General features: G+C 41.6%; 1 protein-coding gene across 4 annotated transcripts in view; it reads right to left on the bottom strand.

Annotated features, from left to right (window-relative positions):
• The window catches only part of pxk (PX domain containing serine/threonine kinase), a 65,302-nt gene extending 42,280 nt beyond the window's left edge, over nucleotides 1-23,022 (bottom strand). Inside the window, exons 1-7 of one of the 4 annotated variants that reach the window (XR_011962037.1) lie at nucleotides 22,753-23,022; nucleotides 17,939-17,989; nucleotides 15,723-15,770; nucleotides 13,976-14,162; nucleotides 12,746-12,823; nucleotides 10,432-10,505; nucleotides 3,402-3,476 (exon numbers count right to left, since the gene is read on the bottom strand). Coding sequence is in view for 3 of the 4 variants with exons in the window: in XM_072582401.1 (XP_072438502.1) it covers nucleotides 3,402-3,476; nucleotides 10,432-10,505; nucleotides 12,746-12,823; nucleotides 13,976-14,162; nucleotides 15,723-15,770; nucleotides 17,939-17,989; nucleotides 22,753-22,854 (615 nt within the window). In the remaining variant the exon portion in view is untranslated. Of the gene's footprint in view, nucleotides 1-3,401; nucleotides 3,477-10,431; nucleotides 10,506-12,745; nucleotides 12,824-13,975; nucleotides 14,173-15,722; nucleotides 15,771-17,938; nucleotides 17,990-22,752 lie in introns of all 4 variants that reach the window. The other 3 variants (XM_072582401.1, XM_072582404.1, XM_072582402.1) reach the window with 3 other exon arrangements.
• Between the last annotated feature and the right edge of the window lie 594 nt (nucleotides 23,023-23,616).

Genomic DNA, 23,616 nt, shown 5'->3' with positions numbered 1-23,616 from the left:
AATGATCATTTTGGTTTTGGCTCCTTCATATGTAAATCCCAGAACATTTTTTTTTAAAAAGCTACATTCTCAAGATAGCTTGTAACAACAGGAGCCATCTCAACTCAGATAATACACTGAAGGTGTGAAGTTAAAGTCTATCTGTGTCCCAATGTTAAGTCAGACTGATTCTATTTCTAAAGTGGGACTTACAGAATCTTACATTGGTTTATGCAGTTTTTGAGCAAAATAAAATGTAGTTCTGCAGGAAATTTCACCCCCCAAACTTCTGTGCATGCAGGGGAGACCGAGTGAGTGTGTGCATGTGGGGATGTGAGTGACTGTGAGAGAGTGTGCCTGTGAGAGAGTGTAATGGGGTATAAGTCTGTGAAAGGGTGTCTGTGTGGGTGTTAGCGTAGGGGGTGTATGTGTGAGCATATGAGATAGAGCTTGTGTACGAGAGATGGCCTGAGTGAGTGTGTGGATCTGCGTGAGTGTGTGTATGCATATGAGTGTGAGGGAGGGTGCATAGTGCAGTGGAGTCACCTGTAGTGTGAATGAACTCAAGGTCCTGGTTGAGGCCAAAAGTTTGTACTTTCAAATAAACCCACTGGATGAAAACCTGGTGCTGTTGTTGTTGTTAAGTGATTTTTAACTTTGTCAACCCCACTTCAACACCAGCACTCCACATCATAGTTCTGGGTTCAGAATAGCAATACAATCTACAATATTTTATCTTATCTACAATTCATCTTAGTTCTAACACCCAGTAGTAACATCTGGTAAACATGAGTAATATACTGTGATTAAACACCCTATAGCAAGCATCAAATCGCAAATACAATCAAAGACAGATCCCACGGATTTCTCAGCAACTCGTTCCAGGCATTAATGATATGGTAGGTCATAACCTCTTACTAAATTTCACTTTTACAGGTTGGCCTTGAAACTCCCTTGCAAGAGCTATTGTGTCATGGACTATCTCAACAACTGTTCCTGTTGTTGTCAATCATTCAACTGTCCTGAGTTTATGTTCCTATTGACTATGAAAGTGCCCCCCTCCCCACCACTGCAGGGGAGAATTGAATGTTGTTACTCCTGAAACTCAGTGCTTTGTAAACATTATTCTCACAGATTTCTGGAAAGGGATTTCATCAGAAGTACTGCCATAGTTATACTATGACAAAGTAAATGCAAATGTCCAGTATACAGCAAAAATTTGCAGCCTTTGTTTCACATTGAGTTCATTCTGATTAGAACATAGAGCAGCACAGTACAGGCCCTCTGGCCCTCGATGTTGTGCTGAGCTTTTATCCTACTCTAAGGTCAAACTAACCTACATACCCTTCATTTTACTATCTCCAATGTGCCTATCAAAGAGTCACTGAAATGTCCCTAATGTATCTGACTCTACCACCACCGCTGGTAGTGCATTCCATGCACCCACCACTCTGTGGACAGAACCTACCTCTGACATCTCCTCTAAACCTTTCTCCAAATCACCTTAAAATTATGCCCCCTCGTGACAGCTATTTCTGGCCTGGGAAAAAAGTCTCTGGCTATTCACTCTATCTATGTCTCTCATCATCATCTTGTACACCTTTATCAAGTGACCTCTCATCCTTCTTTGCTCCAATGAGCAAAACCCTAGTTCCCTCAACCCTTCAAGACATGCCCCCCAGTCCTGGCAGCATCTTGGTAAATATCCTCTGCACCCTCTCTAAAGCTTCCACATTCTTTCTATAATGTGGCAACCAGAACTGAACAATATTCCAAGTGTGGTCTAACCAAGGCTTTATAGAGCTACAGCATAACCTCGCAGCTCTTAGACTCAATTCCCCTGCTAACGAAGGTCAACACACTATACGCCTTCTTAAACCCTATCAACTTAGGTGGCAACTCTGAGGGATCTATGAACATGGACCCCAAGATCCCTCTGTTGCTCCACACTGCCAGGATTCCTGTCTTTAGCCCTGTATTCCGCATTGAAATTTGACCTTCCAAAGTGAATAATTTCACACTTTTCTAGATTGAACTCCACTTGCCACAGCTCTGTATCTGGTCAATGACCTATTGCAACCTACAATAGCCCTCCACACTATCTACAATTCCACCAACCTTTGTGTTATCCACAGACTTGCTAACCCAACCTTCCACTTCCTCTTATATAAACAAAAATCACAAAGAGAGCATAGGTCCCAGAACAGATCCCTGCAGAACATCACTGGTCACCAAGGTCCAGGCTAAATGCTTTCCATCTACTACTACTCTCTGTCTTCTATGGACCAGTCAATTCTATATCCAGACAGCCAAATTTCCCTGTGTGCCATGCCTCCTCACTTTCTGAATGAGCCTAACATGGGGAACCTTATCAAACACCTTGCTAAAATCCATTTACACTACATCCACTGCTCGACCTTTAATGTGTTTTGTCACATACTCAAAGAATTCAATAAGGTTTGTGAGGCGTGACCTGCCCCTCACAAAGTCATACTGACTATCTCTCATCAAGCTATTATTTTCCAAAATAATCATAAATCCTGTCTCTCAGAATCGTCTCCAATAATTTGCCCACCACTAAGACTGACTGGTCTGTAATTCTAAGGGTTATCCCTATTCCCTTTCTTGAACAAGAGAATAACATTTGCCACCATCTAATCATCTGGTACTACTCCAGTGGACAGTGAGGTTGCAAAGATCATTACCAAAGGTGCAGCAATCTCTTTCCTCTCTTCCTGTAATAACCTTTGGTATAACCCATCTGCCCAGGGGACTTATCTATCCTCATATTTTTCAAAATTTTCAGCACATCCTCCTTCTAAACATCAACCTGTTCAATCGTATCAGCCTGTTTCACGCTGTCCTCACAAACGCCAAGGTCCCTCCTCACTAGTGAATACTGAAGCAAAGTACGATACCTCCTCGGACTCCAGGCACAAGTTCCCTCCACTATCCCTAATCAGCCCCTACCCTCATTCTCACGTAGGTGTAGAAAGCCTTGGGGTTTTCCTTAATCATACCCACCAAGGCTTTTTCATGCCCCCTCTAGCTCTCCTAAGTCCATTATTCAGTTATTTCCTGACTACCTTGTAACCCTCTAGAGCCCGGTCTGACGTTTGCTTCCTCAACCTTAAGTAAGCTTCTTTCTTACTCTTGATTAGATGTTCCACATCTCTTGTCATCCAAGGTTCCTTCGCCCTACCATCCTTTCCTTGCCTCGGTGGGACAAACAATTCCACCACTTGCAGCAAGTGCTCCCTAAACAACCTCCATTCTTCTGTCATGCATTTCCTGAGAATATCTGCGCCCAATTTATTCTCCACATTTCCTGCCTAATAGCATTGTAATTCCCCCGCCCTCAATTGAATACTTTGGCACAAAGTCTGCGCCTAATTCTTCTCCATGACTGATTGATTACTTACAGACCAAGAAGGCAAAAGTTTCATTGTTGATTGAAGATCTTTATCAGACAGAAACATATCTGGACCAAAGTCAGCCTACAAACAGATCACAAAACAAATAAAAAAGGTGAAGATATACAAATGACATACTGGTACAGAGCTGAAAATGTGTTGCTGGAAAAGCGCAGCAGGTCAGGCAGCATCCAAGGAACAGGAGAATCGACGTTTCAGGCATAAGCCCTTCTTCAGGAATGAGGAAAGTGTGTCCAGCAGGCTAAGATAAAAGGTAGGGAGGAGGGACTTGGGGAAGGGGGGTTGGAAATGCGATAGGTGGAAGGGGGTCAAGGTGAGGGCGATAGGCCCGAGTGGGGGTGGGGGCGGAGAGGTCAGGAAGATGATTGCAGGTTAGGAAGGCGGTGCTGAGTTCGAGGGATTTGACTGAGACAAGGTGGGGGGGAGGGGAAATGAGGAAAGTGGAGAAATCGGAGTTCATCCCTTGTGGTTGGAGGGTTCCTAGGCGGAAGATGAGGCATTCTTCCTCCAACTGTCGTGTTGCTATGGTCTGGCAATGGAGGAGTCCAAGGACCTGCATGTCCTTGGTGGAGTGGGAGGGGGAGTTGAAGCGTTGAGCCACGGGGTGGTTAGGTTGGTTGGTCCGGGTGTCCCAGAGGTGTTCTCTGAAACATTCCGCAAGTAGGCGGCATGTCTCCCCAATATAGAGGAGGCCACATCGGGTGCAGCGGATGCAATAGATGATGTGTGTAGAGGTGCAGGTGAATTTGTGGCGGATATGGAAGTATCCCTTGGGGCCTTGGAGGGAAGTAAGGGGGGAGGTGTGGGCGCATGTTTTGCATTTCTTCCGGTTGCAAGGGAAGGTGCCGGGAGTGGAGGTTGGGTTGGTGGGGGGTGTGGACCGGACGAGGGAGTCACAGAGGGAGTGGTCTTTTCAGAACGCTGATAGGGGAGGGGAGGGGAATATATCCCTGGGGGTGGGGTCCATTTGGAGGTGGGGGAAATGACAACGGATGATACGCTGTACATGGAGGTTGGTGGGGTGGTAGGTGAGGACCGTGGGGCTCAAGGGTAGAGGAGCGGGAAGTGGAAGAGATGGTGGAGGGCATCGTCGACCACATCTGGGGGAAATTTTGGTCTTTGAAGAAGGAAGTCATCTGGGTTGTACGGTTTTGGAATTGGTCCTCCTGGGAGTAGATGCGGCGGAGACGAAGGAATTGGGAATATGGGATGGCGTTTTTACAGGGGGCAGGGTGGGAGGAGGTGTAGTCTAGGTAGCTGTGGGAGTCGGTCGGTTTATAGTAAATGTTCGTGTTGATTCGGTCGCCCAAGATAGAAATGGAAAGGTCTAGGAACGGGAGGGAGGAGTCTGAGCTGGTCCAGGTGAATTTAAGGTTGGGGTGGAAGGTGTTGGTAAAGTGGATGAACTGTTCAACCTCCTCGTGGGAGCACGAGGCAGCGCCGATACAGTCATCGATGTAGCGGAGGAAAAGGTGGGGTGTGGTGCCAGTGTAGCTGTGGAAGATGGACTGTTCCACATATCCTACGAAGAGGCAGGCATACCTGGGGCCCATGCGGGTGCCCATGGCTACTCCTTTGGTTTGGAGGAAGTGAGAGGATTGGAAAGAGAAGTTGTTCAGGGCGAGGACCAGTTCAGTCAGTCGAAGGAGGGTGTCAGTGGAAGGGTACTGGTTGGTACGGCGGGAAAGGAAGAAGCGGAGGGCTTTGAGTCCTTCGTGATGGGGGATGGAGGTGTACAGGGAGTGGATGTCCATGGTGAAGATAAGGTGTTGGGGACCAGGGAAGCGAAAATCATGGAGGAGGTGGAGAGCGTGGGTGGTGTCCCGAACGTAGGTGGGGAGTTCTTGGACTAAGGGGGACAGGACCATGTCGAGGTATGCAGAGATAAGTTCGGTGGGGCAGGAGCAGGCTGAGACAATGGGTCGGCCGGGACAGTCAGGTTTGTGGATTTTGGGCAGGAGGTAGAAACGGGCGGTGCGGAGTTGTGGGACTATGAGGTTGGAGGCGGTGGATGGGAGATCCCCTGAGGTGATGTGGTTATGGATGGTCTGGGAGATGATGGTTTGGTGGTGGGACATGGGGTCATGGTCAAGGGGGCAGTAGGAGGAGGTGTCGATGAGCTGGCGTTTAGCCAAACTACTACCACGCCTCCCTTGTCTGCCGATTTGATAGTGAGGTTGGGGTTGGAACGGAGGGAGTGGAGGGCTGCAAGTTCCGAGGGTGAGAGGTAGGAGTGGGTGAGAGGGGTGGAGAAGTTGAGGCGGTTAATGTCGCGGCGGCAGTTGGCTATGAAGAGATCGAGGGCGGGTAAGAGGCCAGCACGGGGTGTCCAGGTGGATGGGGTGTGTTGGAGGCGGGAGAAGGGGTCGTCAGAGGGTGGGCGGGAATTCTGGATGAAGTAGTAGGCGCGGAGGCGAAGGCGGCAGAAGAATTGTTCGATGTCACGCCACGTGTTGAACTCGTTAATCCGAGAGCGTAGGGGAATGTAGGTGAGGCCTCTGCTGAGGACTGGTGACATACTGGTACAAACATGTGAATTCAGAGGAGTGGGCCTTCAGCCCTTCGAGCATGATCCACCATGGCTGATTTGATTGTATACTCAATTCTGCATTCCTGACAATCTAATGACCTATCACAAGGAGGGTATCTACCTCTGCCATAAAATTAATCAAGGACTTTGCTTCCACTCTTTTCACTAACAGACTTCCAAAGTCTCCTGCCTCCAAAAAAATTCATCTCATCTGCTTTAAATGGGCAACACCTAATCCCTTATTCTAGATTCTCCTGAAGGAGGTAACACCCTCTCTCCATGTCTATCCTATTAAGGGTCCTCAGATTAGATTAGATTAGGTTCCCTACAATGTGGAACAGGCCCTTCGGTCCAACAAGTCCACACCGACCCTCCAAAGAGTAACCCACCCAGACTCATTTCCCTCTGACTAATGTACCTAACACTATGGCCAATTCACCTGACCTGCACATCTTTGGACTGTGGGAGGAACCTGAGCACTTGGAGGAAACCCACGCAGACACAGGGAGAATGTGCAAGCTCCACACAGACAGTCGCCCAAGGCTGGAATCAAACCTGGGACCCTGGTGCTGTGAGGCAGCACTGCTAACCACTGAGCCACCGTGCCGCCCAGGATCCTAGATTATATCAAGCCAATTCTTACTCTTCTAAACTCCAGCGAAAGCAAGTCTGTCCAAGCTATACCCGCAAGACAACCCTCTCATTCCAGGTGTTAGTCTGGTAAGCCTTCTCAAAACTGCCTGCAATGCACTTTCATCCAATGTTAAATTAGGTGATGAATAGTTTGAACAGTAATCCAGCTGTGGTCTCACCCATACCCTGTATAACTAAAAGATAACCGCTCTACTTTTGTATTCAGTTCCTTTGTAATAAACTATAACATGCCATTAGCTTTTTTTAATTACTCGCTATGCTTGCATACTAACCTTTTGCAACTAATGCAGGAGGACACTAAAACCCTTCTGCATCTCGGATCTTTGCAATCTCTTACCATTTGTTTAATGATTTTACAATTCTTCCTACTATAACGGACGATTTCACATTTCACACATTTAAACTTCATTTTCCAAAGCTTTGCCCACTCAGTTAACACAACCATATCTTTTTGTAGCATCCTTACATCCTCTTCACAACTTACTTTTCTACTTATCTTTGGGTCGTCAGCAAGTTTGGCATTCCATCCTCTCAGCCAAGTCATTTATATAAGTTGTAACGAGCTGAGCAGCAATTCCTGTGACACACCACTCCTAACATCTTCCCAGCCTGAAATAGACCCATTTGTGCCTCCTCTGCTCCCTGTTGGTCAGCCAATCTTTTGTCCATGCCATATGGTACACACCTAATACATTACTTTTTATTTTCTGCAATAACATTAGATATAGCAGGTTAGCAAATATCTTTTGGAAATCTAAGTACACAACATCACCAGTTCCCCTCAAAAAACACCAATACTTTGGTCAAAAGAGTTCTCTTTCACAAAATCTTTCATAAAATCATGTTAACTCTACCTGATTACCTTCAACACATCCAAGTGCCCTGCTGTAACTGCTGTAATAATAGCTTCCAACGTTTTCCATGAAACAGACATTAAGCTAACTAGCCTGTAGTTTCTGATTTTCCTTTTTGAATAATTACATTTGCTATCTGGCAATCTTATGAAGAGGGAGTCACAGGATGAGTGTGTTGCTGGCTAAGTCAGCATTTATTGCCCATTCCTAATGAGAATCAACCACATTCCTCTGGGTCTGGAGTCACATGTAGGCCAAACCAGGTAAGGATGGCAGTTTCCCTCCCTGAAGGACATTAGTGAATGGGTTTTTCTGACAATCAACAATGGATTCCTGATCAGACTCTTAATTCCAGACTTTTAAAAATTCAAATTCTACAAGCTGCTGCGGTGGAATTCGAATTCAGGTCCCAGAACATTACCCGAGTCTCTGATTAAATACAGCGACAACAGCATTAGGCCGTCACCTCCCCAAACTTTAACTCACAGGTCTTTAAAAAATTAAAACCAATGCATCATCTATCTCACTAGTCACTTGTTAAAAAAACTTCAGGACAGTGGTTTTCAACAACAATGTAAGAAATATGCCTCAAAATGTTCAGAAAACTGCACTGTTTACCTCAGTGTCATGCATCTGCTTTCCTCTGGAGTCTTACTGTCTATTACTGAAGGCAGCATCACCTGACACCAAATGCTCCTGTCAACTGTGCATTCACAAACCTCCAGAGCCATGCATATATAGACGTTCAATGTCACAAATATGTAATGGAAAAAAATAGATGTACCGTGGAATAAGTGTGCCTTGATACTGAAAAGGTTGATAACCACTGCTCTAGGATTAAACAAAAACAGAAATATCTGGAGAAACTCAGTAGGTCTAAGACTCTTCAACAGATTTGAACAGTGAACTCTGCTTTCTCCCCACAGATTCTTCCAGACGTGCTGAGTTTCTTGGTAATTTTTGTTCAGACCGTAAGCATCCATCGCGCTTTGTTTTGCTCCCATGATGAATTCCATCAAGACAAAATCACCTGTCAAACTGCACTTCCAAGAATTTACTCAGGAGCACTTCTCTGGAAATTGAGATTTGCTGAGTCCCTCTCTCTCTCTCCCATGTTCTGATTTATCACTGATTTTGCAACGCTGCTTTTATTATGTGAAGATTGATGCTAAATACCAGTTCAATTCATCTCTGTCCAGTTTCACTTTCAATAGGACCAAAATTCACTTTGTTAATTTGTTTCTTCTTCAAATACTTACCTTACTAGTTATTTTATATTTTTGCCTGGCTTTCTCTTGTACTTCAATTTTTCTCTGAATGTTTTGATCATTCTTTGCATTTTTCAAAATATTCTGTCCAATCTTTTGACCTGACATCTGTCTTGGCATCAGGTTGGCTTCAGAACATTCAGAAACTATCTTGAAAATGTTGTATAAATTCCTCTAGGTGACCTTTGCTCATCGCCATGCCTTTTAGTGTTTCTTCCTTTATGCTTCACTCAACCATGAACTTATTGTTAGGAGAGGCCACCCGCACAAATGACTTCTTGCCTTTATAATTTCTCACTTCTACCCACAGTTTTGAGATCTAGCTTACTTGGACTAGATCATCCCTCTCAATTTTGCCAATATCATCATTCACTAAAAGAGCCACCCTCCACATTTTCCTAGATACCTGACGTTTCTAAATTTCCTGTAACCTTCAGGGTTCAGGTCCCAAATCATGTTATCCTGAAGCCATTTCTCTGGAGTAGCTATCATTTCAGATCTATTTGCACTGTCACTTTGGCTGCTTTGTTTTGAATGTTTCGTGCATTCAGATATATTGCCTTTTTCTAAATTTTAATCTTATTTATTGTTTGACTCTCAAGATTTGTGCGCTCTAGCCATGCATGCACCTCTCCAATGTGCTTTGCCCGATGTCAATTTGCACATGGCTCAGCTAATAATGCAGAGATTGCAACTTGTGAGGGTCTTGCTCACCAGGCTGACTACAATACCTTCATCTTTATCCTGCCTATCAGTGCCATTGACTTAGACCACAATGACAAGATCCTCCACCTCCCAGTTCAAATTCCTCTCTAGCTGCAAGCAGATGTTCCAAACCTTGGCACCAAGCACGCAAAACAGCTGTCTGGAATCAGGCTGTTTGTTGCAGCAATGTGCGTTATTCCCATCACTATACTTTCCCCTACTACCACTTCTTCATCCTTGCCCCCAGTTCTAAATGTTGTAAGTTTGAACATGAATAAACTATATTAAAGTGAAAATTACAATATAAAAATCAAAGGAATTGAGCAGAATAAGTATTTCAAGATTAATATTCTAAACCAGAAAATCATAAGCCTCAACTGTTAACTTTTGCATTATAAACTCTCATGCACAGATTTTCAATAGAAACTGACAATGCTAAGTTCAATTTTCCCAAATGAATCTCCATCATTGCTTAGGAAATTTTGAGACAACCAAAGATTGCCAATAATAGTGAAATGCCTGAGAAGTTTTATAATACTATACACCAATGTTTAACCTGACAACAGAAAGCTAAGCTCAGCCTGTACAATTATTTCCATTGTAGGTCCTGTATATTTGGTGTTTAATTCAGGGAGAATTTGCAAGTGAAGTAAAAGTGAAAAGGCCAGACAGTATCAATCTAAAACACCAGGTTATAGTCCAACAGGTTTATTTGGAAGCACTAGCTTTCAAAGCGCTGCTTCTTCTTCAGATGGGTGTGGAGCAGAATTATAAGACATAGAATTTATAGCAACAGATTGCAGTATCATGGAACTATCATACCAGCATATGTGGAACTACAACTACATAGTTGTCATTTCACACAGAGGCATTTTGCTAATGAATCTTCCAAGGGAGTTCAGTTCAAACTCCATGATTTGACCATTACGTTCAAGACTCCAAAGGTTACAGTGGAGTGAAATTTATAAATTCGAGTTCAGGATTTTAGCCATTTAAATCAAACTTACCCAACTTAGTACTTGTCGCTCTTTGGGTCGATCCTTACTTTTTATCAAAAAGTGCCGTTTTCTTAATCTCCAACCTTGGAAAAACAAGGAAACACTAAGCAATTTATAGCTGTATAAATTATCTACAATTTTAAAATCAATGTTAATGAAAACATGAGTATAATGTACAATACAAACTTTTTAAATTGCATAGTTAGCATCTGACATTATTATATTCCAAACCTTTCTCCAGTATTTCAGTACTTTCCAGCATTACAAAAATTAATTCTATCCGATCTCAGCGCAGACAAAAAAGTTACAGCTTAAAAAAATTCACAAACTTTATTAAATATAAGTTTGAAGCTGATTAAACTATTGCATGATCTTTGATATGTGACAAAAAGATATACTGTGAAATCTGGTTTCAAAATCATATGTTCATGCAACAATTGGTCAACACCAGTGTAGTTTCATACCACAGGTCACACCAAAGGTTGCCAGTGAATACAGATAAAAATAGGGCAATTTTTGCAATTCTATATAAGCAGTCAAAATTTATAATAACTGATATGAAAGGTAATTATTAAATCAATAAAAAACCTATTTTACAATAATTCTTAAACGACTCTTTTCATGGGGTGGCACAGTGGCTCAGTGGTTAGCACTGCTGCCTCACAGCACCAGGATTCCAGGTTCGATTCCAGCCTTGGGCGACTGTGTGGAGTTTGCACATTCTCCCTGTGTCTGCGTGGGTTTCCTACGGGTGCTCCAGTTTCCTTCCACAGTCCAAAGATGTGCAGGTTAGGTGAATTGGCCATGCTAAATTGCCCATTGTGTTAGGTACATTAGCCAGAGGGAAATGGTTACTTTTCGGAGGGTCAGTGTGGACTTGTTGGGCCGAAGGGCCTGTTTCCACACTATAAGGAATCTAATCTAAGGAATCAAATCTAATCTAATCTAATTATTAGCTATAGCAAGAATTCAAATCCTTTTAAAAATTAACAATGAACATTCTCTTACATTACTCATGCCCTAAGAATTCATTTGTAACACACATCTCTTGAAGCTAGCAAATTGAGAGCAAGCATGAAGCTTAGGGTAAAAATCAGATAATGCACAAAGATTTGCAGAGTATGGGCAATGGACCAGGCTAAAGAGACAAAGTTACAGAAGAAAAAGACTTGAAATAAATAATGTTGAGAGTGGAGCACAGACGATGCCAAAAGTAGAGTACAGTGTGGATTTTCGTCAAATCTAAAACTTGTAAAAGTCCACACATTTGCACAGTGTTTGTGTTAACAGAATTTCATGTCTTTTCAGGTGATCTCTCTTTTTCTCTTTTTATTCTTTCACTTACATTTATTGCCTATCTCCATTTGCTCTTAAACAGAGTGTTTGCTCGGCAATTTCAGAAGACAGTTAGGAGTCAACCTCATTGCTGTGGGTCTGCATTATTAAGTTTGCAACTGGAGAAGGATAGCAGATTTACTTTGCTAAAGAGCATTAGTGAACTACATGGGTTTTTAAAAATAAAATCAATGAAAGTTGCCAGGGTCACCATCACCAGTACTTGCTATATATTCCAAGTTTATTAATAGACTTTAAATTCAAACAGGTTCCATGGTGAAATTCAAAGCCAAATCCCAGAGCATTAGTTTTGGAATACTAGTCCAGTGACATTATCAGTTCACCACCACCTCACAACAAAAAGCATACAATAATCCATTTGCCTCAGAACTTAAATTTAACATAATGCCATTATCTGCATCTTGGATATTTTTTAAAACCTTAAAATCTGATTGGATTGCATTGATTTTGAAGGAATACAGTTTGCAAAGAATACTTAAGCTGGATACAAGGTTTTGGCTTTGGTGAATAACCAAAATAGAACTAAGTTGAGAAGACATTTTACAAAACTGATGAACATTCAATCTATGCAAAAGGATACGACAAGCACAAAAGTGCAAGATTTAAAAAAAAAGTAGAATGTTTATCATCACCAGGACTCATCTTGCTTAACAATGAGATAAAAGCTTTTTTTTGTCAACTGTTAAGGTCCTCTGTGAAAAAAATTGAGGAAGCCACAACCCACTGCTATAATCAAGGAACTACTTACAATTCAACACTAGCCAGAGAGGTGACAACTTTAAAAACAATGTCATTGCAACTAGGAATAAAAACAATCACAAGAACACAAATATGCTTACACCACATTTGCAAACCTTTCTGCATGTACTGGAAACAAGCAAGAGTGTTTTCTAAACCCTAATTATGAATCATCTGTCCTCAATAAGCACAACAGTTCACACAATAAAAATACATAGACTACACTCACCTATTTCCTTCAGTGGTTCTACCACCTCCCAGTTCGGTTCAGAACGGAAGAACATGGATACCTGCTGTAAGGCGATTTCTGTTTTGCATGTTAAGAGAGGGAAAAAAGGATTGTAAACCACTGCATAAACATGTCCAATTCAGAATAATGAAAAATAAGTCAGTCTTAAACGATAAAGAAACAAAAATGACTTTAAAAATGGTTTACAGTATTCGTCATACTTGACAGGAATATGGGATATGCAGTAACTAACAACTGTGACTTAAGGGTTACTATTTATAGAAACAACACGGATTTGCAAATCTTATTTGGTCCATTGATTCAGCTGCAAGAACTTGTAATGCTTTTCCCCTTTTCAGTTTATTCCATTTAATTTTAAACATGAGTTGCTCAACAATGAAACATCAATTTTGACTAAATCAATGGAAATAATTTAACTATCATATTGCTCTTAGACTCTCAGACTACATTTAAAATAAAACTTAATTCTTCATGTGTAAGGAGCTCACTAATCACAGCTAAGATAGCAGAGCAGCAAGGGGCTACAACTGGCCACAGGATCCCATACCAGGAACAATGAAAAGTCAACTCAAAAGATCATAAGCTTCCAAATGCTATCTAGAAATCTGTTAGTGAAATATGTGAGCCAATGATATGATAGCACTGCCCTAGACTTAATGATGACTGCTTCACAATCAATGCCCAAGTTCAAACAAAAAAAATAGCACCTGTGCAAAGCCCTCAATGAATGTCGCCACTTGCAAACCAAACCAAAGCCTGGAATGAACAATGATTTAACTAATGAAAGCCAAAAAGGAGAGTAACTCTAATTTCAATTAAAGTTTAAGAACTAAAGAGCTGAATTTTTACTGTTTTCAACCCTTAACTTAAACCAATGCCTTTACAAATACCTATAGTGTTTAAAAATAACATTTAAATTTTGAGAGCTTTGCACAAGAACAGAAAATAGGAGGAATAGGCCGTTCAGCCCTTCAAAACTGCTCCATCTTTCAAGCATGGCTGATTGGCCAATTCCATTCTCTGTTTCTTCTTTCTCATTCTACCCATTGATTCCTTTCACCCCAAGAGCTATATTGTTGTTGCAGCAAGGAACCAATTCAATCATCCAAAAAAGTGTTCTAATTCATAGAGGATGCAATTTTCAGTAACTCAACTTAAAATTAAATCAAATGATAGTAAAGTACACAAGTCCACTTTTGAAGCACTGACCAGTGTAGTTCGATGAATAGTTGGTGGGATCAAGAAATTTTTTAACCAGTTCACAGTTTGACAGCATATGCTGTGTTGTGATGAAATTCAGGTAATTCTGAAGTCCTTCTTGTCTTTCTGCTATGAACTCAGGATCCATATTTCCAATGAGCTTTTTGGGAGGTAGAGGTAGGATTAGGCCCGAGATCTGTAATAAACTCAAATTTAGTGTAACTGTAAGAACACTGATTACTTGACAACATTATTCTATGGCAGAAGTGGGTACTGCAGATGCTGGAAATCAGAGTCTAGATTAGAGTGGTGCTGGAAAAGCACAACAGGTCAGGCAGCATCCTGACCTGCTGTGCTTTTCCAGCACCACTCTAATCTAGACCCCAACATTATTTTATGTTTACGATTTAACAAATTTATATTCCACAATAGTAAATTTATTCTTCTGACTTGCAAGCATTATAATGGCAACTTCTAATAATGTATAATAATGCATAGTGGTCATAGAAGACAGTAGTGGTGGAAGGATGCTCTACAGAATGGAGATCAGTAACTGGTGGTGTTCTGCAAGGAGCTTTGTTGTTTGTAATGCATATATAAATGATCTGGAGAAAAATGTAGGTGGTCTAAATAGTAAGTCTGCAGAAGACACCAAAATTGGCAGAGTTGCAGATTGTGAGGAGGATTGTCAAAGGATACAGTGAGATATAGATAGATTGTGAAACTAGGCTGAGAAATGGCAGATGGAGTTTAATCCAGACAAATGCAAGGCAATGCATTTTGGAAGATCAAATTCAGGTTCGAGTTATACAATAAATGGTAGAACCCTCAGGAGCATTGACATATAGAAAGATCTGGGCATACAGAGTGGCACTACAGATAGTCAGGAAGGCATACAGCATACTTACCTTCATCGGCTAGGGCACGAAGTATAAAAGTTGGCAAGTTATGTTACAACGTATAAATTTTGGAGAAGATGCAGAGAAAGTTTACCACGCTATTGCCTGATCTGGAAGGTTTTCGTTACGATGAGAGGTTGGATAAACTTGGATTGTTTTCACTGGAAAGACAAAGGCTGAGGAGCGACCTGATCAAGATCTTCAAAATGTTGAGAGGCTTGGATAGGGCGGATCGTCAGAGGCTTTTTCCCTGGGGTGGAAAGGTCAACTACAAAAAGCACAGGATCAAGGTGAGAGGGGGTACGTTTAGGGGAGATGTGTGAGGAAAGATTTTCACGAAGAGGTTGGAGAGCTCCTGGAACGCACAACCAGTGGAGGTGGTAGAAGCAGGCACTTTAGCAATGTTTAAGGCAATATCTTGATGGGTGAATGAATGGGAGGTGAACATGAGGAGCAGAAATCATGTACGAGTAATACGTAGGAGGTCTAAATCAGGATTAGTAATCAGCTTGGTGGGCTAAAAGGCCTGTTCCTGTGCAGTACTATACTGTATAATTTTAAAATATTCATAAGCAATTAATCTATGACAAAATAAGATTTAAACTTTTAGTCTTTGTAATATTCTGCAAGCTGACCTTTAAGACATAAAATTAGTACAAAACTAATGACATTTCGGAATTCCATCTAACAAATTTTGAATGACTCAGTTTTTATATTTTATTCCTTTAATCTTTAATATTAAGATTTGCTCACAGGAATGCTTTCTCTTAATAAGTCAGACATTTTTCAAATTTCACAAAACTGGTCTGCTCCTGGAGCATGTTAAAAACAAAGGAAAATAATAATAAATGAGATACCTGTAAACTAGCATTCAGGACATCAAAGTCACTGTATCTTCTGATAACCTGAAAATAAAAAAATTATAAACCATTACTGTTTGCCTTTAGCTTCTGTAATTACACTTCATAGATATTTCAGGTCTTAACACAAAATAATGCTAGGCTCAATAAATGAGCATCTTTTGATTCAATAAAAAATCATAAAATCTTCAATTTAACCTTAAAAGTAAACTACCACTCTATGGATGATGATATTCCTGGGGTGAAAATGTTACCAAATGTGATTACTACCCAGGAAAAGATGATACAGTCAAGGGCATAATGAACTTTCAATCTGACAGGACAAAATTTCTCTCCACTCAGTGGACATGCCACACAAAACTGTGCTCAATTTTGCACTACTTGGCAATTTCATTCAGATGGTACAGGTTGACTAGTGTCATAAATTGAAAATTACCACACTGACAGAGCAGATGTCAGTGTGGTATTTTGTGGAGGCATATTCTTAGGTGCTGTATTTAGGGCTGAAACTGAATGCCTTAAATGGGGTGTTCTTTCCCAGAGCGCCAAGACCTCACAGAGGTTTATAAAATCATGTAGTGTGTGGATAGGATGAATAGCCAAGCTCTTTTTCCCCAGAGTCAGGGAGTCCAAAACTAGAGGGCATAGGTTCAAGGTGAGAGGGGAGAGATTTAAAAGGGACTTGAGGGGGGGTTTGAATGAGCTGCCAGAGGAAGTGGTGGAAGCAAGTAAAATTATAACATTTAAAAGTCATCTGGAGGGTATATGAATAGGAAGGGTTGAGAGAGATATGTTTCGATGCTAATTAAGTGCATTGACGTCTAGTTACTGCACACAATATGTTCACAACAAAATCCAAAAAAAATGACATAACAATTAGACGATTGGATTTTCACCAACAGAGGGATAAGTATTAGGCAGAACGTGAGGGATAACTTCCCCTTCCTCCACTGATCTATAGTTACAGCTACAGATTCTTTTACGTCCACCTGAAGACAAAGAAACCTGACTACATTATTTCCTCAGTACTATGTTGTAACATCTGCCTAGATTTTGAATTCATGTTTTTAATTCAAACTTCTGTCTCAAGGATGGGAGTGTTACACTGAATCATATTTGTTACTATGATATAGGAAAATAACAGTCTGATTAAGTTAGGGACGTATTAAGACCAGAAATTCTCAAATGGCCAAATCAAAACTAGGGTGGTCATAACGTTTTTTTAAATTCATTATCAGGATGTGACTGTTGCTGGCCCAATGGCCTTTGAAAAAACTGTAATGAGACACTTTCCTGAACCAATCCAATCAATGTGGTATTGATACAGCCACAATGTTTTGTTTTGCCACAATGGTTTGATCCAAATGAATAGCTTGCTACTTCAAAGAGCAGTTAAAAGACAATCATGGTGTTACAGGTCTGGGGTCTGGGGTTACAGATGGCAGATTTCTTTCCCTAAAGGAGGTTGGTAAACCAGTTAAGCTTCTATGATAATCCAGTAGCTTCACTATCATCATTGAGACTAATTTGAATTCAGATTAATTGAAATTCAATTCTCCCAGCTACCATTTTTAAACTCTTATCTCCTCAGCATTAGCCCAGACCTCTGGAATGCTAGATCATTGATATTACTATTTTGCTACAGAGTCACTCCTCACAGATAATTATAAAGCACCTTCAGTACTTCATAGAGACACTGGGAAACTGGGCAGGAAAAATTAAAGTCTGCACAAAAAGAAAACTTCCTCTGCAACATTTTCGTAGAAAAATCATTCATGTAGAAAATCCACATGATTTAACTTAATCCCAGAAATAAGGTGACCTCATAATTCAGAAATGACAAGACAGTACTTCTTTATTTTTATTTCATCTCTAGTAACCAAGTAGAGGTTGCTTCAGTTAACAGAAAATAAATCAATTCAGAGTAAAGCCGAATTTCAATAGCTATTGTATGACAAAACCAGTGCTTCTTTTTTGCAAACTATTAGCACATTAAATTATTTGTCCCCTTGACGTCAAGTATATTTGAATTAAATTATCGACTCAGTACTTGTATTTATTCAGTAAGATGGGCGTACATAAAGCACAACTATTGTTCTTAGGCAACTGCTCTTTATTAGGAGATAGATGATGCTTGGTTACCTTCTAGGTGCTATACACAATTAACTGATAAAAATGTAATAGGGTGAAAGAATTACATTGAAATTATATACCTGCCAAGTGTTTTCTGCTGAAACTCCACGTTGTACACGAATAATGTATTCCTATAAAAGTAAACGAGATATGCAAATTAGAGCAAGGCAGGAACATAACGTACAATGGGCTGAAATTTGAGCTTGCCAACAATTATTGCCGGTTCAGAAATTAGATTTTTAATTGACAGCAGCAGATTGCTTTAAACTGGCTTTGTAAGAAAAGGCAAGCCCTGGAGTAATGTCCAAGATATGAAGTTCAAATTCTAGTTTTCTTCGTTAGTTACAGTCATACAGCATAGAAAACAGACCCTTTGGTCCAACTCATCCATCCCATTTGCCAGCATTTGGCCCATATTCCTCTAAACCCTTTCTATTCATATACCCATCCAGATGCCTTTTAAAAGTCATAACTGTACTTGCCTCCACCACTTTCTCTCGCAGCTCATTCCATACACACACCACCCTCTGCATGAAAAAGTTACCCTTCAGGTCCCTTTTAAATTTTTCCCCTCTCACCTTAAACCTATACACACTAATTTTTCTAAAAAAAGACCTTGGCTAATCATCCTATCCATTCCCCTCATGATTTGATAGACCTCAATAAAGGTCACCCCCTCAGCCTCAAACGCTCGAGAGGAAAAAAGCCCCAGCCAATTCAGCTTCTCCCTATCACCCAAACACTCCAGTCCCAGAAACATCCTTGTAAATCTTCTCTGAACCTTCACAGATTTAACAACATTCTTCCTATAGAAAGGCAACCAAAATTGTGTACAGAGCTCTATAAGTAGCCACAACATGACGTCCCAATTCCTAAACTCAATGTTCTGACCAATGAAGGCAAGCATGCCAAATGCCTTTTCCACCACCGTCTCTACCTGCAACTCCCAAGGCCCTGCATCCAGTGGAATAGAGGACAGTACAGGAGGGAAGCAAGGGAGAAAACTGCACAGGTAAAAACCACAATCATCCATTCCTACTTAGGTGGAACCAAAGGACTGAAGAGCTACAAATGTTACATCTTAACCAAAAAATGGGCCACCACCAGCAGGCCCATCAGTTTAATCTTCTGGTGAGAAAACTTTGAAAGATAATGAGTTTGGGCAAAAGTATTGGCATTTGGACAAGTGTAGATTAATAGGGAACACCAGCACAGATGTGTTAAGGGTAAATCCTGTTTATCTAATTTAATTTAGTGTTTTTGATGAGGCGACAGAAATGATTGATGAGGGTAATGAAGTTGGCGTGGAGTACACTGACTTTAAAAAGACATTTGATAAGATGCCACATATTAGACTTGACAGCAAAGTTAAACCCAACAGAATAATGGGGACTGTGGCAGTAAGGACATAAACTTGGCTAAGTGATAGGAAACAAAGAACAATGGTGAACAGTTGTTTCGGACTACAGGAAGATTTACGAGTGGGGTTTCTCAGAGATCAGTACATTGACCATAGCTCTTCAAATAAAATGACCGAGACTTGGTTGTGTAGGATGTCATTTCTAAATGTGCAGATGATACAGAATTTGAACAAATTGTGAACTGTGAAGAGAGTAACGATTGACTTCAAGAAGGCATTGACAGGCTCATGGAATGAATAGACACACGGCAGATTAAAAAAAAATACAGTGAAGTGTTAATGCAATATATTTTGGTCAGAACAACAAAGAAAAAATTACAAAATAATGGACCCAATTCTAAAGTGGGAGAAAATGAGGACTGCAGATGTTGGAGAGTCAGAGTCAAAAAGGGTGGCACTGGAAAAGCACAATTCTAAAACAGGTGCACATTTGGGTATATGTGCTCAAATCATTCAGGCAAGTTGAGACAGTCAATGATAAAATAGATGGGGTACTGGACTTCATAGAGAGAGGCACAAAATATCAAATCAAGGAATGTATGATAAATGTTTATAAAAAGTTTGGCTTTGGTTGAATTGAAGTATTGGATCCAATTTTGGGCCCACATTTTATGGGGCAAGTGAAGGCAACAGAAAGAATGTAGAATAGGTTAATGAGAGTGGATTCGGGCACAATACTAACAATGCACAATGTTTAAACCACAATTATATTCACTTACGCTTAGCATAATTTTGCAATTTATGACCTTTTAAATATTTTGGTTTAATGAGGCAATTTGTTACTTTTGCCTTAACTGACTAAGAATGGGTACTGAGCCTGACAGGGAAATTCATTAAAGGAAAAGTCAAGACATGCTATGCTGTCTCTCACTAAGATCATTTTACAAGGTAACAAATTAAATGTTATCCTAGGTACATTTGTTCCCTAATAAACATTATGTTATTTTTCTTTCAAAAAAGTTTTTTGCACAAACACAAGCATTTCAAACAACAATAAATAAAGCAGCAGGAAAAGAAAACAAAGAAATTCACACAGTAAACAGGAAACAATATTCAACAAGCAGATGCTGATGTCCAGCATGAAAACCAGAGGGAACACTTATCGGATTATTTGGTGATATAATTACTTGATATTTAAGCACCATAAAGTAGTTTTAACACAATAACATATCCCACAAAGTTTTAAAGAATGTGCAATGAAATAATATACATCAAGCCACATCAGAAAATAACAAGAGGCAGCCAGGTCACAAGGTAGGTTACGAGAAATTAAGCTTCCGAGAGGAAGAAACATGCAATGGTTGAGAGAGGAAATGCAGAGCTTTGGACATAAAACAAAAATTGGACACAAGCAAAGAAAAGGACAAAAATAACAGTGTAAAAAATACACTCATTGGAGATGGAACAGGATTAAAAAACGATGCAAGACACCATAGAACACAACTTTCCAGTATGAAATACAGAACAAAACGCTCTAAATTTCTCTCATTCAAGAGACTACTTTCACACAGGAAATTCTAAAATTTGATCTGAGTTTCCTTTGGCAGTGACATGTTGCACACTAAACAACTTAACTGAATTTTAATAAAAACTTCAAATCTCATTCTCAACAAACAACCTTTTGTATTTTTTTCTTAATTAGATCAGTAACTTTTATTTTGGTGACACCAATATTCTCAAAAATTTACTTAGAATTTTACAAAACTGCAACTTGGCAGTTGAGATAAGGGAGATAGACTGATCAGGTGGTCATTTAAACTGTACTATGCATATTGTATACCCAAACACTTTCACTGAGAGAACAGTAGGAAAATTTCATGGTAAGAAACTTCAGTCCTGAAATCTACCCAAACATTTAATAAAGTAAGTGAAAATGACTGAGTTAGTTGAAGAATGCACATATTTACTTCCATACTACAAATAGCATCAGAAAGGAGGAAGTTCCACCACACACTCGGAAAGCTCACTGGCAGATATTTAAGAAATAGTTCATGACTTACAACAAGGATATATTGCACTGAGGAAGGACTCAAAGAAGGGGATAAACTGACCTTTATTAACCTAGGAAGTTAAGGATAATATCAAATTGAAAGAAAAAAAATACAATGTGGCAAGTGGCAAACTAACCATCACTGGGGAAAATATACTGCAGAAAAAGGCCAATCAGTCCCCCAAACAGATGAGTTGTGTTCTATGATTTTTTACACGAAATAGCTACAAAGGCAGTGACTGCACTGGTAGTAATGGGGAAGCAATGGCCTTGTGGTATTATCACTGCTATAGGGAGAGGCTGAATAGGCTGGGGCTATTTTCCCTGAAGCATCAGAGGTTGAGGGGTGATCTTACATAAATTTAGAAGATCATAATGGGCATGGATAAGGTCTTTTCCCCAGGGTAGGGCAGTCCAAAACTAGAGGACATAGATTTAAGGCGAGAGGGAAAAAATTTAAAAGGGACCTAAGGGGCAACATTTTCACACAGATGATGCATGCATGGAATGAACTGCCAGAGGAAGTGGTGCAGGCAGGTACAATTACAATATTTAAACTGCATCTGATGGGTTTATGAATATAAAGGGTTAGAAGGATATGCGCCAAATGCTGGCAAATAGGACTAGGTTATATTGGGATGGCCTGGTCTGGTCAGCTTGGATGAGTTGAACTGTTTCTGTGCTGTACATCTCTATGACGCTAGACTAGCAATGCAAACACCATGGTAATGTCCTGGGGACCCAAGTTCAAATCCCAAGGAAGGTGTGTAGAATTTTAAAAACGGAGATGTACAGTCTAATTATGATCATGAAACCACTGCTGATTGTCAGGTAAAACCTACATGGTGTCCGAATGAAGAGGGATAAATAGTGCAATTGTCACATCAGATGTCACTTCTGACTTTAATCAGGGTTGTGGCAGAACTGTACAGAGATATTTAAACACCTAATTCAGGCAATAATTCAACAGGGATATTTTTACTTGTGTGTAGGATAGAAGTATACTCGAGCAGTTGCTGCAAACTCGAGGAATGGTTGTTAATTAAAGTTATTATGACTACTCATCAGCTTTTAAAATGTTTTAGCTAGTAACAAACAGAATACAAAAATATTAACACTTCAATAAATACAGTTCAGTTGGAATGAGTGTAGTAATGAACCAAGTGAGTAAAACGGCACCAGGCTGGAGGCTGGAGACTCTGGGATGGTGCAGCCCTTCGCCAGTGTCAGTCCCAGTGACAGAGCAGATACTGAACACTGCAATAATTTCACAAACATGAACAGCCCCAGCTCTCCGGGGAGTGACGGGGCTTCCAGCCCAAAGGAGGACTCGGAATCCCGGCCTGTCCCTTGCCACAAGCCGGCTCCCAGCCGGCACCAGGCCGGCTTCCAGAGCGGAGCCGCGGCCTAGGCACCTTCCTCCTCCCCAGTGTCCCGGGCCCCCGGGAGCCTGGGGCCAGGCCTCTCTCTCTCTCTGCACTCACCGTGTGTGATTGCAGGTTCTGGCTGGCCTCGATCATACAGCTCAGCGGCACCGTGTCGTCCAGCAGCACCTTGCCCGGGCTCTTCTTCTCCATGAACGCCATTGTGAGAGTGGGCGGGCGGGCTCGGTGCTCGGCAACATGTGAGGGCACAGCCCGCGGGGTCCTACACTCCACCCTCTCACTAAACCCCCGCCCCGGGCTGTACACACACAGAGAGCCCGCGGGGTCCTACACTCCACCCTCTCACTGAGACCTCCCCCGCCCCGGGCTGTACACACACAGAGAGCCCGCGGGGTCCTACACTCCACCCTCTCACTGAGACCTCCCCCCCCCCGGGCTGTACACACACACAGAGCCCGCGGGGTCCTACACTCCACCCTCTCACCGAGGCCCCCCCCCCCGCCCTGTACACACACACAGAGCCCGCGGGGTCCTACACTCCACCCTCTCACCGAAACCCCCCCCCCCGCCCTGTACACACACAGAGAGCCCGCGGGGTCCTACACTCCACCCTCTCACTGAACCCCCGCCCCGGGCTGTACACACAGAGAGCCCGCGGGGTCCTACACTCCACCCTCTCACCGAAACCCCCCCCCCGCCCTGTACACACACAGAGAGCCCGCGGGGTCCTACACTCCACCCTCTCACCGAAACCCCCCCCCGCCCCGCCCTGTACACACACAGAGAGCCCGCGGGGTCCTACACTCCACCCTCTCACCGAAACCCCCGCCCCGGGCTGTACACACAGAGAGCCCGCGGGGTCCTACACTCCACCCTCTCACCGAAACCCCCCCCCGCCCTGTACACACACAGAGAGCCCGCGGGGTCCTACACTCCACCCTCTCACCGAGACCCCCCCCCCCC

The sequence above is a fragment of the Chiloscyllium punctatum genome, chromosome 12, assembly GCF_047496795.1.
Source record: "Chiloscyllium punctatum isolate Juve2018m chromosome 12, sChiPun1.3, whole genome shotgun sequence".
Classification (NCBI taxonomy): Eukaryota; Metazoa; Chordata; class Chondrichthyes; order Orectolobiformes; family Hemiscylliidae; genus Chiloscyllium; species Chiloscyllium punctatum.
Note: the sequence above shows the minus strand (reverse complement) of the source record. Positions and strands in the feature narration are given on the sequence as shown.